The 16,074-nt window shown below is 36.8% G+C and overlaps 1 protein-coding gene across 1 annotated transcript in view; it reads left to right on the forward strand.

Moving 5' to 3' along the window:
• LOC107098505 (nectin-1-like) overlaps positions 1 to 15,367 on the forward strand; it is a 30,417-nt gene extending 15,050 nt beyond the window's left edge. The window contains exons 2-10 of the mRNA XM_015396226.1: positions 2,376 to 2,488; positions 6,142 to 6,400; positions 6,673 to 6,790; positions 10,529 to 10,710; positions 10,800 to 10,917; positions 11,748 to 11,899; positions 13,024 to 13,156; positions 13,263 to 13,323; positions 14,445 to 15,367. Of these exons, the coding sequence (XP_015251712.1) occupies positions 2,376 to 2,488; positions 6,142 to 6,400; positions 6,673 to 6,790; positions 10,529 to 10,710; positions 10,800 to 10,917; positions 11,748 to 11,899; positions 13,024 to 13,156; positions 13,263 to 13,323; positions 14,445 to 14,762 (1,454 nt within the window). The 3' untranslated portion in view covers positions 14,763 to 15,367. The remainder of the gene's footprint in view (positions 1 to 2,375; positions 2,489 to 6,141; positions 6,401 to 6,672; positions 6,791 to 10,528; positions 10,711 to 10,799; positions 10,918 to 11,747; positions 11,900 to 13,023; positions 13,157 to 13,262; positions 13,324 to 14,444) is intronic.
• The last annotated feature ends 707 nt before the right edge of the window (positions 15,368 to 16,074 follow it).

The following is a 16,074-nucleotide window of genomic DNA, read 5'->3' on the forward strand; positions in this document are numbered from 1 at the left end:
AGGAGCTCTTTCAAGCTGGGCACCGTTTCATTCACAACACCTGTCCCATCAACCAGGAATCAGAATCAGAAATACTGATTATAGAATCCCAGTATTACACAGGCTTGTCTAAATGTTGTGCAGCAAACTTTAAACGAGCTTCAACATTCTTTTTCTACAGCAATGGAGTCTTGCGTGGGGAGCGTGCATACAGGCAATGGTGGTTGAGTGTATTTGAAAAGAAAAAAAGATAGAAATTGAGCTTTATTGTTCTCACTATGGATAAATCAACTCTCTGCATTTAATCCATTTACTTTGGAAGCAGTAGGCTGCCACCGTGCAGCACCTGGGGAGAATTGTGGGGTTAAGGGTCTTGCTCAGAGACCCAGAGTGCCGGCTGTGAGGATCGAACCGGGTACTTGCAACCTTCTCAGAGCACAAAGGCACTGCTCTAACCAATAGGCCAACACTACCCCAAATTAATGGTTGTTTCTTTGCTAATTCAAGGTCTTTCTGAAGCTCTTCACAAGTGGTTTTTGGCTCTTGGACAACTCTTCTGATAATTATTTTCACTAGAAATCTAGGAAGGAGCATCTGGTCATGGTCCGTTTATGGTAAAATTAATTTTTCCACTTCGGTTTTTGGCCTCAACAGTGCTCACTGGAACATTCAGAAGTTTAGAAATCCTTCTGTAACCAATGTCATCATTATTTGAAACAATAAGGTTGCGAAGGTCTTGAGAAAGCTCTTTGCTTTCACCTATCATGAAATGCTTGTTTTTTTATACCAGGCAAAAATTTGGGACTGAACCAGCTGATATTAATTGCACAGACGAGGGCCAGGATTGCTTTCTAATTACTGAGAGATTTCGGCTGGTGTCTTGGCTTTCCATGCTTTTTTGCACCTCCCTGCACTGATGAGGTAGTTTAACATTTTCTTTTTTTCTAACACCACGTGTGTTAAGAGCTGTTAGATTTAAAGAGGGCTCTCTAATGTTGCTGCATGATGCTTTATTAAAAGTCAACTTAACTTCCATGCTTTTGCTTGATTGATAATATAATATAAAAAATATTAAAAAGTATGTCAAAGAGGCTGTTGCTAATAAACAGGTTTAATTTATAAATGTTATATAAAAAATATATGACATATTCATATAAATGAAAAACGCATGTAAACATAGGAAACTTACTAGTCTTAAGTTCAGTTTAAAGAACCTTAAGATAAATATTAAATAAGATGTAGCCTACTTAAATAGATTTTATCCAACTTAATAGTTTGAATCAAGAAACTTAAATGGTTTAAGGCAATTGGTTTCCTCATATAATTTCGGTTTAACTAACTTATCAAGTTTTACAGTGAGGAGAAATTTAATTAAAATCTGAGATAGTTTTAAATATATCAAATAACTGCAGATTTTACCAGTTCAAGTCACACATTTATTCAAAACTAACAAAATTTACAAAACTTTTTTCAGACTAAACATATAAAAAAAAAAAATACTTCACGCATTGCCTGTAAAACTCAGAAGACATTTAATTGAACAAGAACAAAAAAATGAAAAGAGTGGGAATATTTAAATTAATCTTAATCTGCTTTGTGTTGTTTTCTTTTAAGCTTGTATCACAGACATAAACAATTCCCATTTGGTGGAAGGGACACATGGAAATATAAAAAAAAAAAACGTTGGGGTTTTTTGTTTAGCAGGGCAATTGCAAAGGACAAACCCATTAAAAGTTAGTGCGGACCAGATTAGAATGGCTAAATGCATTACATGTCCTGGCAGAGAAGGTGCTTTGTGAGGTCTCTGGGAAAATCTGAAAATAATGTGGTTTTCTTATCTAAAATACAGTACGGATATCGATGAAATCTTCATGTGAGTTATTTTGTGTGTTTATGTGTGTGTATTTGTATGACAATTAATGAGATCTAGAGCAATCATTTTTTCAGGGTGTTTTGTGCAGTGTGCCCATTTAGCTGTTTAACTCACATCATAATGAGTGGAAATTCCATCCATCAGGACCAAAACAAAACATTAAGCTGTATTCACTGTTCAGACAAGCCCAAGTAAACAAACGTGACACATTTACACTGTCAGTACAGCAAGTGGACGGAGTTTGGCTGTGGATTTGTTAAAGGAGATCAGTAAGTCAGTAGAAGGAGTAACTAAACAAATCCTGCTTATTTATACCTTCAGCTAATCCACAACCTTCGGCTGCAGTTTACCTGCGCCTCTGCCAGCATGCATCACCTTTTACAGTTCAGCTCTCATGCCAAGCATGCTGCAATGTCAACAGATTATAGCAAAATCATGCTTACCTGTTTAGTTTTAAATTTTGTAGTATTTTCTAACTTTAATAGGTATTTTTTTATTTTGTGTTTTGGGATTTTATTTGCAGAAGTAAAGGGACAGAGAGTGGAGATGGATGAAGGGAAATCCGGATATGTTGGCTCAAAAGTGGATCTTCGCTGCCGGTTCATCAACAGTAACCCACCAGTCAAAATCTCCCAGGTATACACAAACAATGTTGGATTATACCAGTAAACACAGATGAAAATTAAATATATCATTAAAAACTGAATAAAATAATACATATTTTCCCTTTTAGTCCCATCATTATAACACATACAACCAGATGCAAGCATCAATTTGCACATCATTATTTGCTCAATCATGATCATTGAAATATTCTAGTTTACTAGTAAGTAGTGAAATACATCACTTTTTTGTTAACACAAGACAGGTTGATAAATGCCTCCTTACACAAATAAAATATATTTTTTCTTACACTTTTGTAATAAGTCCTTCCCATTTCCATTTCCTCATAACTTAGATTAATAATCTTTCTGAAATTTTACTATTTCAATCCTGGCAAGCTTCTCAAAATTATATCTTTATTCATCATTTTAATATGTACCTTTATGTTTAAAAAAAAAATGCAACTTTAGATTTAAATATTTTTACATTTCGAATGTTTAAATATAGAAAAATCTTCCTTTTTCGTTGTTCTTTTTTTAGTAATACATTAATGGAGCTTATCAGTACGTAATCATTTTTATTGCCAATCTAAAAAAAAAAAGAAATAAATATAATTCTAAAATTATGTACAAACTGATTTTAATTCTTGTCATTCCTAATAACTTGGGAACATATGCATGAGTACTTATTCACTGCAATTCTTCACAAATGAGGGTCACCTATTTGGCAGGGAGTCAGTCTAAATGTAAAAGCTTTTAAAGATTTGCTAATAAAATTGACAAAATTAAAACCAGTGTTATAGCACTTTATAAAGGGCAGTTTCTTAATACTTTTGGCTGTCAAAGGTCCAGGTTTAAAAAAAATAAATAAAAATAGTATCTTTCAGCAGTAATAGTGTCAATCTATATGTGAAATTCATGTACATGTAGTCCAAATTCATTGGAAACAAAATCATTGATTCAGATTTAATAAAGGATACATAAATTGGTTCAACTCATCAAGCAGTTAATAAGTTGCAATTTTACAGGAGTGTGTTTTAGACAAAGCATGAGAGTAAATATTTATATCTCCATTCAAAAAAGACCCAGAATTAGCTACTCTTGGCAGGAGTTCCTTGAAGGACAACTAAAGACAAAGTGAACTTACAGTTCAGACAGAAACTTTTCACTCATTCCTCCATTCTACACAGTTGCTGCAAAACCCCCTGATTTGGATGTAGTTTCTACAGACAGAAAATCCGATATTACACCGAGTCAATGGTTTGAATAGCTCCTTTAACACCATGTTTAGTAAAAACTCCCAACTAAACACAAAACTATTTTGAAAAATAGCTGTTCCTGCAAAACAGCCATGACAATGCTGTACACTAAACTGTAAGCTGAAAATGGCAGAAAATGCTTAAATAATATGTAATATAAGAAAAGATAAATGCTTAATTTCTTTGTTGAAAAAAAGCATGTCAGGATATGGTTGTGGTTAGAAGACCCAAATGCAGAGGAAGAGAGGCAGAGGTGAGTTTCTTGTAGATTTAATGAAAGGTTAACCGACAACTGAGGCAGGAATCCAAATATCCAAAAATCAAACGGAAAAAAGTAAAACAAACCAGAAACCCTGGAGACTTCAGGGGAAAAAAAAAACATCACAATGAGGAAGACACAGTAAGACGGCGTTGGAGGAAGTTAGACGAGGAACCAGCCATTGAGGAACTGCACAAGGAGAGTATTTATGGGAGACTGAACAAAAAGAGGACTAAGGAGCAGATTGGGAGCAGGTGTGAGGAGAGCAGACTGGGAAGGAGTTAGGGAAATAGGCAAAAGGGCAGCAGAGGGTAACATATAAAAACCTGAGAACTGAAATATAACCAGAAAACACAACAAAATAAGAATTAAACCAATAAAACTAGAAAACATGGAGCAAAGTAAAACTGAATACAAGAAAACAGAACTGAAAAGAAAACAGAACAGAACCAAGACTGTGACAAAGCAGAAGCAAGCTGAAAGCGACAGCAGAAAAATATTGGGCATGTTATGAATTAGTAGAAAACAGAAGCCTAATGCCTGTCCAGAAAGAGAGCAGAATTAAGACAATGTTGGAAATATAGGCTGAGATGTATTAAATTAGCAGAATCAGAAAAAAAAAATTGCAAGAAAAGCTTGAATCTTATCTGGTTGAAGAAATAAAGGTTTGATTTAAATACAGAGACTAAAATGTTGAAGAAAGTGGCTTAAAGTGGCTTAAAGTGTTAAAAAGTCTAAGTAATGTAAAATATGGACAGAAAGTTAAAACAGAGATAAGCTAAACTTGGAAACAGAAACTTTGGTAAAGTCTTAGGAATGATCTATAAGAAAAGCTTAATGGCCTTCCTGAAAACAGAGGAATAAGAGAGAAGCAAAAGGCAGAAGCATGGTTGATTATAAATTGGAAAAAAAAACTTTTACGTTTAGAAATGCAACATATGCCACAAAACTTTATAAGCTAATGTGTGTGTATAGTCTGAGAGGACAGAAATCATAAGAATAATACTATAATAGATACAACACAGCTGCATGGCAAAATTCCTTTAATATGAGTGCTAGAAGGGTCTGAAGATATTCTATACCAAGTTTCATGTTTGTACATCAAATGGCTCAGAGGTGGCAGCGATATGAAAACTTGTGTCGTTTTGGATTTTCATCTGTGATTTTTGGAAGCTCTCCCATTGGATTTCTACTGGGGGAGTGTGGACTTCTTCATGGTCTGGGCCAAAACTGTAAATCCCACATCAATGAGGGTTACATTTCCTGAATCCTGACAGAAATACTTAAGTTTTGATGTATAATTTGTATGGGTAGTTTTAACATTTGGCAAATAAGCAGAAGTTGTTTGCCAAAAGCAAAATGTTTTAAAGTGCTAGTTTGGCCCACTCTAGGAGCACAAAGATTCCGTCATTGACTTCCATTATAAAAACTAAAATCTTAAAACAATCTTAAAAAGTTTGAAGCATCACTAAAGCAAAACTGTAAAAGATAGCAAAAAAGCTGAGTTACACAGTAATAGCAGAAGGTCGCAGAAACGTTTTAAAATGGTGTTTCTAGCTGAAACTATGTTGAAGTAGTGAAAGGGAAAAGTAGCTGAACTTTTAGTGGAATTTTAGTTGATTTTTGAAGTTTTCCATTCATTTTTATGGGCCAAAAAAAGCTTAATATTTCAAAAATTATGATATCTGAAATTACCAAAAGACATATATATCCCTCCAGGAGAAGCTGAATGTTTTGATACCAGAATTGTTAAAATCAGCTGAAGTATGCGGGACTTTTAGAGTTAGAGGCGGAAAAATTAAACAGGAAAAAAATAAGTGAGAATGCAATAATGCATTCTCCATCAATGAAGGAAAGGAGTTTCCTAGGGAAAAAAAAACCCAAAACAAGTATCCATAGTTCATGTAAGCATAAGTCTAATCAATGAATTCATTCAGGTGATGGAGAGCAAAACACAAAAGCACTGGGCCAAAAGCCCTTCTAAGTTAATCTAAACCTTGAGTATAAGGGACATTAGTGGCAGCAGTAGATTTTTCAGTGTCCCAGTCCTGGAAGGAGACACAGCTTAGAAGCACTCAGCCAAAAGTCCTTTCTAGAGGAAAGTAAAAAAAAAACTTTATAATGACCCATCTTTTCAGATTGTTTTCTTTATTTGCCTCTTTTCTAAAGGTAACATGGCAGAAACTGGTGAACGGCTCCAAGCAGAATGTGGCAATTGCGAATCCTTCCCTTGGCGTGTCTGTGGCTCCTCCTTACAGGGACCGCGTCACCTTCAAGAACGCTGCAGTTAGACGGCGAACTCCAACATTGGAAGACACGACCATCAGCTTTTCTTCCCTCCGTCTCTCTGATGAAGCCACATACATCTGTGAATATACTACATTCCCTGCAGGAAACCGAGAGAACACTGTAAACCTTACTGTCTATGGTAAGAAAGTGTTTGTTAAACTTGAATCAAATATCCTTTTAGTGTTTAAGTGTAAAAGCCTTAATTGATTTCATAGGTAAAACAATGCATTTGATTGTTTAATAGATTATTTGAGCACAGATAGTTATTAACTGAGAAATTGTGGTTTAAAACTTTATTTATTCAGTGGTTTGTTATATATGTTTGACTAGGTGAAAATATATCATTTACACTCTGTAGGTGCAGGATTATTGAATTGTAACATGTACCTATTTACTTGTTTATGTCTTTAGTCCGCCCAACAACGCAGATGAGTTTGTCCACACCGACCCTGGTGGCTCGTTCATCAAATTTAAAAACTCCAGTGGCCACCTGCATCTCTGCCAATGGAAAGCCACCTGGTATCATCAGGTTTGTCTGTATTTATGTTGAAGTAGATTCTGTATTTATTAAATATAGTGAATATAGTGTTTTACCAAAGTTTTCATACGTACAGAACGTTTTTATATTTCTTTCCGTAAAAATTCAAAAAAATATCCACTGGACTTGGTTTCCAAGATTTGAAGACGTTTCGCCACCTCTCCAGGAAGCGTTCTCAATTCAAATGTCTGGATCTGCAGTGAGTTTGAGTCTTATATAGACAAAGCCTTGTATCGCTTGGAAACATGCAAATGGTAATCGATGAATGGGTCATTTGGTTCCATCGTTAGTCTGTAATATCTGAACCCTGTCTATGATTCTAGGGTTCGGTCGTTAAAGGGGGGATTGCCGTTATGGGGGGGATTGTCTCCTGTAATACCTGAAACCTGTCTATGATTGCTAAGATTCGGTCGTTAAGGAGGTATTGTTCACCGGCTGGAGCGGGTAGGTCCTTCGTTCCTCTGTGATGGGGTGGGGGGGTTTGGTGATATCTGGAAGGGATCATGTCTATGATTGAATTGTATGTTTTTGGAAGCTGGAATCTGAGTCCACCACCTCTGTTTAAAGTAGTTTTTTCTCTCTTAACATAGATGGCTTCCTTCACGCCCCTCTCAAACCACCTATTTTCTTTATCCAGAATGTGAACATTCTGGTCCTCCTTTGTCCACAAGGTGTAGGTGTACTGCGGAGTCTCGTCCAGAGGAGGCCGCTCTTCTGTGTTGGGCCATGCGTCTGTGGAGAGGTTGTTTAGTTTCTCCAATATAAAGATCAAAGCATTCCTCGCTGCACTGAACAGCATATACCACTCCGCTCATATTCGGTCTGGGGGTTTTATCTTTAGGATGCGCTAGCCTCTGTTTAAGGGTTTGGTTTGGCTTGAAATGTACTGGGATCTTGTGTTTGGAGAAAATCCTCTTGAGCTTTTCAGACACTCCAGCAACATAAGGGATTGTGATGTTTTTTCGTCTAGTTTTCTCATCACTGTCTTCTGTTGCATGTCTTTTGGATATCCACAGTTCTGGAGAGCATCATTGATGTGTTTCTGTTCTTTGTTGTTCTTCCAATCTGTTTTAGTAGGGACATGTTCTGCCCGGTGTTGTAAGGTTCTGATGACTGAGAGTTTGTGTTCCAGTGGGTGGTGTGAGTCAGAAAGGAGATTTATATTATTATTATTATTATATTATTTATATATTATTATAAATAATATTATTATATATATTATTATATTATTTATATTTTGAAGCATCAAACTAAATGTCCATTCTTTTTGGTTGAGATAGGCCAGCATAAAGGGTCTTCAATATGAAGTAGATTGACAATAATCCATGGTTCTCAAAGGTTCTACAAACAAATTGTGGCATGCATGTATCAGGTGGAAAGTAAACTTAATCTCAAGTCTTTATAACCTTTTGCTGAATATAAGGATATAAATTGTGTAATTATCAATTGTTGCAGATGACAGACGAGGGCTGTTGGAATATCATGGAGTAATTGTTGGTTGTTTCTCTATATCTGTTGCCTTACTTTGCCTAGGAATGGCCCTTTTTAGCATCTTCTGACCAAAAATAACCTGCAATGATTATCTGACAGTGTCTGCTATTCATATAGTGCGACAGCTGCTACGACCTACATCTACAGTACTGATCAGCCAATAGGAATGCAGCTGCTGCTGAAGATGCACCACATTAAGATTCGTAAGAAAAGATACATATATGTAAGGCGAGCAGTTTCCTGGAGCTTTTGTTATCCACAGAAGAAATGCAACCAGCAGCCAAAAAATATATATTTTAGTTCATCATAGGAACTATGGAAACCTCTAATAAATGAGTAGTCTATAAATAAATAAACGTAATGTTGCTGCATTGGCTGTGTATAACTATAACACAGTCTTTGACATTGCCCCAGTACAGGATACAGGTATTAGGAAGCCGGCAGAACCATGTCGTCCCAAATAATCAGAGATAAAATCCATTGGTATCCAAATCAGATCATATCCTGTCTATGAAAGGTATGAATAGGATCAGTGACAAAGGACAACCTTACAGAAGTCCATCATGCACCAGCAACAAGTCTGACTTAATAGCAGCAATGCAAACCAGACTCCTGCCCTATATGTACAATGGCCGAACCGTTAGTAAAGCTCTCCTGACGTCATACTGCATGGAGTGTCCCCTGCAGGGCACCATGGGGGGCACAGTGGAATTCCATTTGCAGCCCCACATGTGCTTTGTGGACCTGAGGAAGAACCATTGAGCCTCGAGCCCCTTGCATAGGGTGTAGAGCTGGTCAAGTGATCCACAACCAGGACAAAAACCGCTCCTCTCAAAGCTGGGGTTCAACAACACACCCCGGCCAAGGCAAAGAGGTACCATCCTACAGTAGCCTCACAGCCAGCCGAGGGAATAACCCTGATGGCCATGGGATGTTGAAGAGGCGTGTCAGCCATGGCAGCACAACAACATCAAGAGACCTCAGGTACTAAGGACGGATCTTGTCCAGCCTTGCCAAAGAGCTTTTTGACACAGTCTGGGTGGTTGGAAGCTGATTGCAAATCAGTCAGAGTGAAGATAAGCTCTTCCAAGTCTGAGGACATGGTTCCCAGCCAGAATAGGGTAGCTTGCGCTGTTGAGTTTGGAGGGGAATTCCTCCCTCATGTGAAAGAATTCAAGAATCTTTGAGTCCTGTATATGGATGAGGGGAGATCAACATGTGAATGAAGCAGAGGAGGACTGAGTATGAGAATTCAGCAAAGGGGTCCTTAGAAGAAGGCAGTTGAAATGTAAAGTTTGCCATGATTAAGGGGATTAACTGAATAAAAATGCAAATTTTGGGTTTGATTTGTAAAAATATTTGAATACAATATTTGAGTTTACTAGCTAACTCTAAGTTAGCATTTTCCATAAAATTCTAGTAAAATAGTTTGTTGTTCTAAGGTGTCACAGTGAAAAGGTATCCTGAATACGTCCAAATGGGTACTGAACTGTCCCTTGAAAAACTGAATTGTTCCGTATTTAGAAACAGAAGTACCTCTCCTGTATCAAGTGGAAAGGAAAGCCCTTTGTCCCGTATTACTCTGAGAGTAAAAAATAGTCAGTAAAAAGCTAATGGAAAATAAAGAACAAGGGCACGTTAGATACAAAACTTAAGGTAAACTTGTTTAGGGGCCCTGTCCTGCGCTGTGACCAATTGAGTTGACAACATATATCAAACGATCTACAATACTCTCATCCCATTGGTCGAGCAAACTGTTGCTCACTGAGAAGATAACTGGAGACAACAGAGCAGTATGGGGGTCGAACTGAATAATTTAACTGCTGGCGCTGCTGATGGGTGCAGTGCACCTTGGCATAGTGATGCTCCTCCTCCAAAAAAAAACTATGCAGAAATATAGGGAGGAATGGGAAAAAAACAAATATCTGGGTGGACAAAGTCAGTGATAATGAATATAAAGCACACTGCAAATATGCATCTAACTCAATGCAGCTTTGATTCAAATAGTTAAAAAAATTATTTCACACACAAAGAGGGGGTAAAAAAATGTACCAGTTTTTTTTTCCAGGTAGTTGGCAACCTTATGTCTGAAAGACACTTCTTTGTTATCTCTATTCGTCATCTATTTATCTAGAAAGATATAGGTGAAAATGACAGTTACGCTTCCGTCTTAAAATTTTAACTTTCCACATAATTTCTGTGTTTCTGTGGGCACTGATTCCTCTTTGATGAGAGCAGGTGGGAGAGCAGGGTACCTGGAGAAGTGAGCACCAGAGAGTACATCAACTCAGATGGGACTTTCACTGTTCAGAGTGACTACATCTTAGTGCCCAGCAAGGAAACACACAGGGAGACCCTGACCTGCGTCACCACTTACAACGAAGAGGTCTACACAGACAGTGTCACTCTTGATATCCAATGTAAGTCATTTTGGGACAATCAAGCACATTTATTGAGGTTTCAATTTTCGTCAGGCTAAAAAAATTATTAACTGCTTCTTTTACTTCAGATGAGCCTGATGTAATGATTGAAGGGTTCGATGGAAACTGGTATCTAAACAGGGAAAATGTCCAGTTGAGCTGTCAAGCGGATGCCAATCCTGCCGTTTCTCTGTACCAGTGGAGATTGTGAGTAATTAGTCATTAAAAGTGCTCAATAATCATTAGTCCTACATCTTAAATTTGCAAATCATTATATTTTAATTCATTAAGTTTTATATCAATTGGACAGGAGGAGGACTTTTGAGGGTACTTTGATGAGTCTTATTTATTTCCAATGCAATACTGATATTGTGGCTTTGACTAATACTTCTATTGACCAAATACCATATGTACATGAATCATTTATACTTTTACTGCTTGCTTTTTTGTGTGGAATGTCAAAAAAAGTCTTTATCAAGTAGGCTAATATTACTCGAATAGAGAAAGCAGTCAACAGCAGTAGTTATAAAAAAAACATTTGTGATTAACCAGAGAAACTTAAATCAGCAGCGAGTAAAAGCTGAGTGTTTCTATCAAGATGCTTATATTAGATTTTAGATGTAGACCAATATATCCTAATACTTGTTTTTTTTGGCTGATATCAGACCAATTTCAGTTATCAGTATTGGAGTTGAACATCCCTATGAAATTCCCTGCTTTTAAAAGAGTTTAGCATCCTGCTATGTTTTGCCTTTAAACCCAAATTTGCAACTACATAATCCCATTGGTAATTTTATAGACTACTTCATAATTTTAAAAGCCCAAAAAATGTAAAGCCAGGGTAAAAAAGCCTCCAAAAGAATAAGTCTTGTTTATCAAAACAAGATTAATTTCATTACTTAATTGATCATATCAGAAAGAAAACAACTTTTGACTAACCCTTTTATACACAGCTACAAATTAAGACAAAATGTGGATTGACAAAAATACTTGCTTTTACATTTAACTTATATTTTTTTTGACTGTATACTCTGCAGGATTAACAACTCCATGCCAAGCAACATTGAAATCCGAGATAATCTCCTCTTGTTTAAGGGGCCTGTCACATATGACGTCCAAGGAACATATGTGTGTGATGCAACCAACAGCATCGGGACTAGTTCTGCGTTTGTTGAAGTCAGCATTTTAGGTAAGGTAGCTTGACTTTATCTCTAAATAGGTAATTCTTTTAAAAATATTAAACGTGTATTGGCAGAAAAGGACAGCATCTTGGTTTGTTTGAGGCTGGATGGTTTTTGTGCAGAATGACTCCTCATTTGGTGAAAATATGTAAGATTAGCTTAGTGAACACGTACATAGACCCAGTGGGCCAATCTGTTGCCTAAGACCATAGCAGACACTAAACCACAGAACTGAGTGACATCTGTGACAGCAATTAATACACAAGTGATAGACTCTTTATAAAAACCCTGTGCAATCCATGGCCATGTGCCAGAAAATGGTATCAAATCGGCCTATGAGGAGCCTACCTCTAAAAGTCGAAGATAGACAGATGCATCTAGAGGGTTGTTAGCTGATTAATCTCTACACCGCAGAGGGGAGACAATCAATGTAGACGATGCTGTTGAGTTGTGGTATCCTTTGGAAGATGGTGTGCAGAGTCTTTTGAGATGTCTTTGGCTATCTCTGGTAGTGGGTATAACAATATGGTGGGGCCAGACGCATCACAGTCACCCTGTTTCCTCTAAAGACAGCACACTGCCCCTGGTGCATCTTGGTCTTTCAACAAGACTATGCCTATCCTCTGAAAGCAAAAATGTACTAGTTGGCCATTCTGCCCGACTCAGAATGTCCTGTGAGCAGCCAAGTCTGGTTTTAATACTTTTCTGAACATATATATGTCACCTTAAACTGCATTTTGAAGTGCCACTTTACAAGTTCTCCAGAACCATTAGTAAGAGCTGTAGCCCATCTTGCTACAACAAATGGGAAAAGAGGTGTATGTATCTTTTCATTTCTGGGATTCAGACCTGCTGCAGTCAAATTCTTACTAACCAGTTCTGTCATGCATGTGATCTGATATTCTGATAGTCCAAACAACAGAGTCATGTGTGAAGTTTATTTCCCCTCCAGAGTTTTGCATGTGAGCTTTGTTCCCCAAAATTCCTTTTTAAATTTCAAGTTTTAATTTTATACATTTTTTTTATTTACATTTACAACACGATCAATTTGACTGTTATTGGTAATAGTCATATAAAATGAAACAAAGATAGTGTGGTTAATCAAAGTTCTTTGTTTTTGCTGGTCTTGCAGAAAAGCCTCTTCCCCAGATTGCAACAGGAGATGTCATCAGTGTAATTGCCTTATTACTGGCTGCTGGAGTGCTGATGGGCATTACAATCACAGTCCTGGTGCTCAAAATAAGAACTAGAAAAGACGGTTCATCGTATGTAGCAATGATCTCAGTCTCTCACATGTTTTGTTTTTCCTCAGATTTACTTTGATCCATCTTTAATTCTTTTCCTATCTTCCTCCCTTGCATTTTCAATCAGAGCTGACTCGCCATCTATAAAACTGTCTCAACCAATCAGAAAAAGACCAGATGATATCCAGGTAACTAGCAGTTTGTGTTCGTGTTTTGAATTTACATACACAGGACTTGGTCTATGCTTTAATGCATGCAATGCATGTTATAACTAATATTACTTCTGCACTGTACTAGGAAAACAATGCAAATGAAGAACCCCAAAGTTGGATGTTAGTACCACCCTTGTTATGAAAAAAAGAAAAAGCAAAATCTTTTTGACATTGACTGTGCCAAGAACACCAGTCATTTATTTTGGAAGATAAACATCAGCACTGTTTATTTAGCACCACTATGTGTGGACCCCCTGGTGGAATTCTGTCATAAAATCATCTTAACCCAACAGTCAGGAAAAGGTGGCTTGTATATGCCACACCTGCAAATGCAACGCACCATTTCATAATGCTATTAATAAATGTGCATTTATACCTCTCAGGAATAAAAATTATTTTGTGTGCATCTTTAATACACAAACACCACTTATGGCTGGGCAGTGAATTGCATTTGCAATATAATCACACATTTCCAAGAAGCGATTTTCAAATTGCAGAAGAGGTCAGTTTTGGTTGCATTCCATTTAACAACAGTGGGACACCGACTGTGTCTATGGCTCTTTAGATTGCAGTAATATACTTAAACGCGTTTTCCACCAAACAGAAGGGAAGTGTAGATCCATGCATGTGAGCAGAAGTAAGCAATTGTCCACACAATAACAGCAACAGTGAGGTTCTGCTGCAATGGACGCTGGAAAAACAAGCATTTGAGATCATGAAAACAATTAAATCCTGGAGTGAAACATCTATGTGCTTGTATTGAAAAGGAAAATCAAAACAAAATCGCAATATTGCTTGAATAACAACTACTTGTGATTGTATTTTTTCAGATGTCCTATTGGCTGCTCAGGGTGAATTCCCTTGATGATGCAACCAGGATTTAGTCCCTTATATTAGAATCAAGGACTTTATCATCTTCACCATGATAAATCTGTTTAATAATGTTTTTATTGCATTTGGCCGCAGATGTAAGGTTATATGTTTTCTTCTTATCTCAGCATGTTTTCTGTGTGACCGTAACAAAAAAACATCAGCATCCCAGGGCATGGCTTCTTGCCTAAATCTTGACTTAATATTTTGCCTCTGCTTCTCTGCAGCATGGTGGACGGTTTTATGAGGAACTTCCAAACACAGCTGACTATGTGAGCTACAGACTGGCCTGTAACAAGGAGGACTATCCAGAACCCTATTCCCCACCCATCAACCCTCCTCTCTCATTTCTCCCCCAGCAGCCCTACCAATCCCCACAACTGATGCCTGCTCTGGGTGCCAGCAGTGCCAGCACTCCATCCAAGAACACTTTCGCTCCTCCTACACACACAACAGCTGTCTTCAAATACCCCTCAGTACCGGGTTTGTCATCTCCTCCACCTGGAGTGGGGCCGTATACTTTTCCCAAAGAGCAGTATGTCTGAAATGGCATCATGTCATAAGCCCAAACTTATTGAACCTGAACATATCTTCATAAAAGGTTTGAATGAGCTGATTTGAAGCCAGTTGGACTATCAGGCACCAGCTATAAACTATGAAGGTCTGAGGACACAAAGCTTTTTTAAAGTTGTTTCACTTATTGTTCTGTCTTTGTCTGTCTTAACTGAACGTTTAAAGGGAATCTTGTGATCCATATTTGACATTTAGGTTAGAGAAAGCCCATTTGAATTAATATATATTTCTTATTTATCACAGTAAAGGGATTCCCTTGGTGTTTTTGCTGTCCTTACTTTATCCACATTAACATTATTTTATAAAACAAAGAAAGAAAATCTTTAGTATTGATTTACATTTTTGTTATTTTTAATTTTATTGATGCTGGGTTTTTTTGTTGTTGAACACAAATACCATCCCTTGTATGTGAGATTTTGGCTTTGTCTAATGGTCTCCTGTACTTCTCTACTTGTATTTTATATACTGTATTTAATTGTTTATTCTTTGTGTGGAAAAGAAAAAAAACAAATTTGTATTTTCAGCAGCTTATGGAAGTGATGGTTTATTGTTATCTGTTCTTGTCGGATGAGATGAAAGTTGGAAATTTTAGTAAAAAAATAAAAATTGACATATAATAATTTACGTCTTGTTGTTTTAGGTACTTTTGCTGGACGTTATGCTACCTTTTTAACTTAAAAAGTTGTATATTGGAAGAAAACAAAACAATGAAATGTATATTTTCCAGTCATGTTAACCTGTTTTTCTGACAGAAACACACATAACTTAATTACACAATGGGTTTGGCGGATTTGGCACGTACTGTATATATCCAATATAACAAAATCAAATGTGTTAGATTCCACTGTTGTTGTCGCATGTCAAAAGAAAATTTTTAAATTAGCATTTGTTTAGTCTAATCTAACTATCTGACAGCTAGTTCTAAAAAGGAGTTGCTGTTATTCTGGGGAGTTAAATTCAAGCTGCTCTGTAAAGTGTTGACTTAAAAATGAACAATTCACAAGTTTCTACAAGAAATCTGTGAGCCTATATAAAAAGAAGTGAAAAAAGACAAAAAAAAAAAACTGTGACTGTACTGGAGTTTCCAATTTGGAATATTGATTATCATGTGGTAAATGTTAACATGTAACATTTACGTGTCATGATTTTATCTAAAGATCCCAACCCACAGGAACTAGATTCCTAACATTACGAAGATTTGCGAAGGGGGCTAGTGTGAAGTTTATATTATATTATATTATATTATATTATATTATATTATATTATATTATATTATATTATATT

This window comes from Cyprinodon variegatus, unplaced genomic scaffold, assembly GCF_000732505.1.
Source record: "Cyprinodon variegatus isolate N-32 unplaced genomic scaffold, C_variegatus-1.0 Scaffold784, whole genome shotgun sequence".
NCBI classification, from domain to species: Eukaryota; Metazoa; Chordata; class Actinopteri; order Cyprinodontiformes; family Cyprinodontidae; genus Cyprinodon; species Cyprinodon variegatus.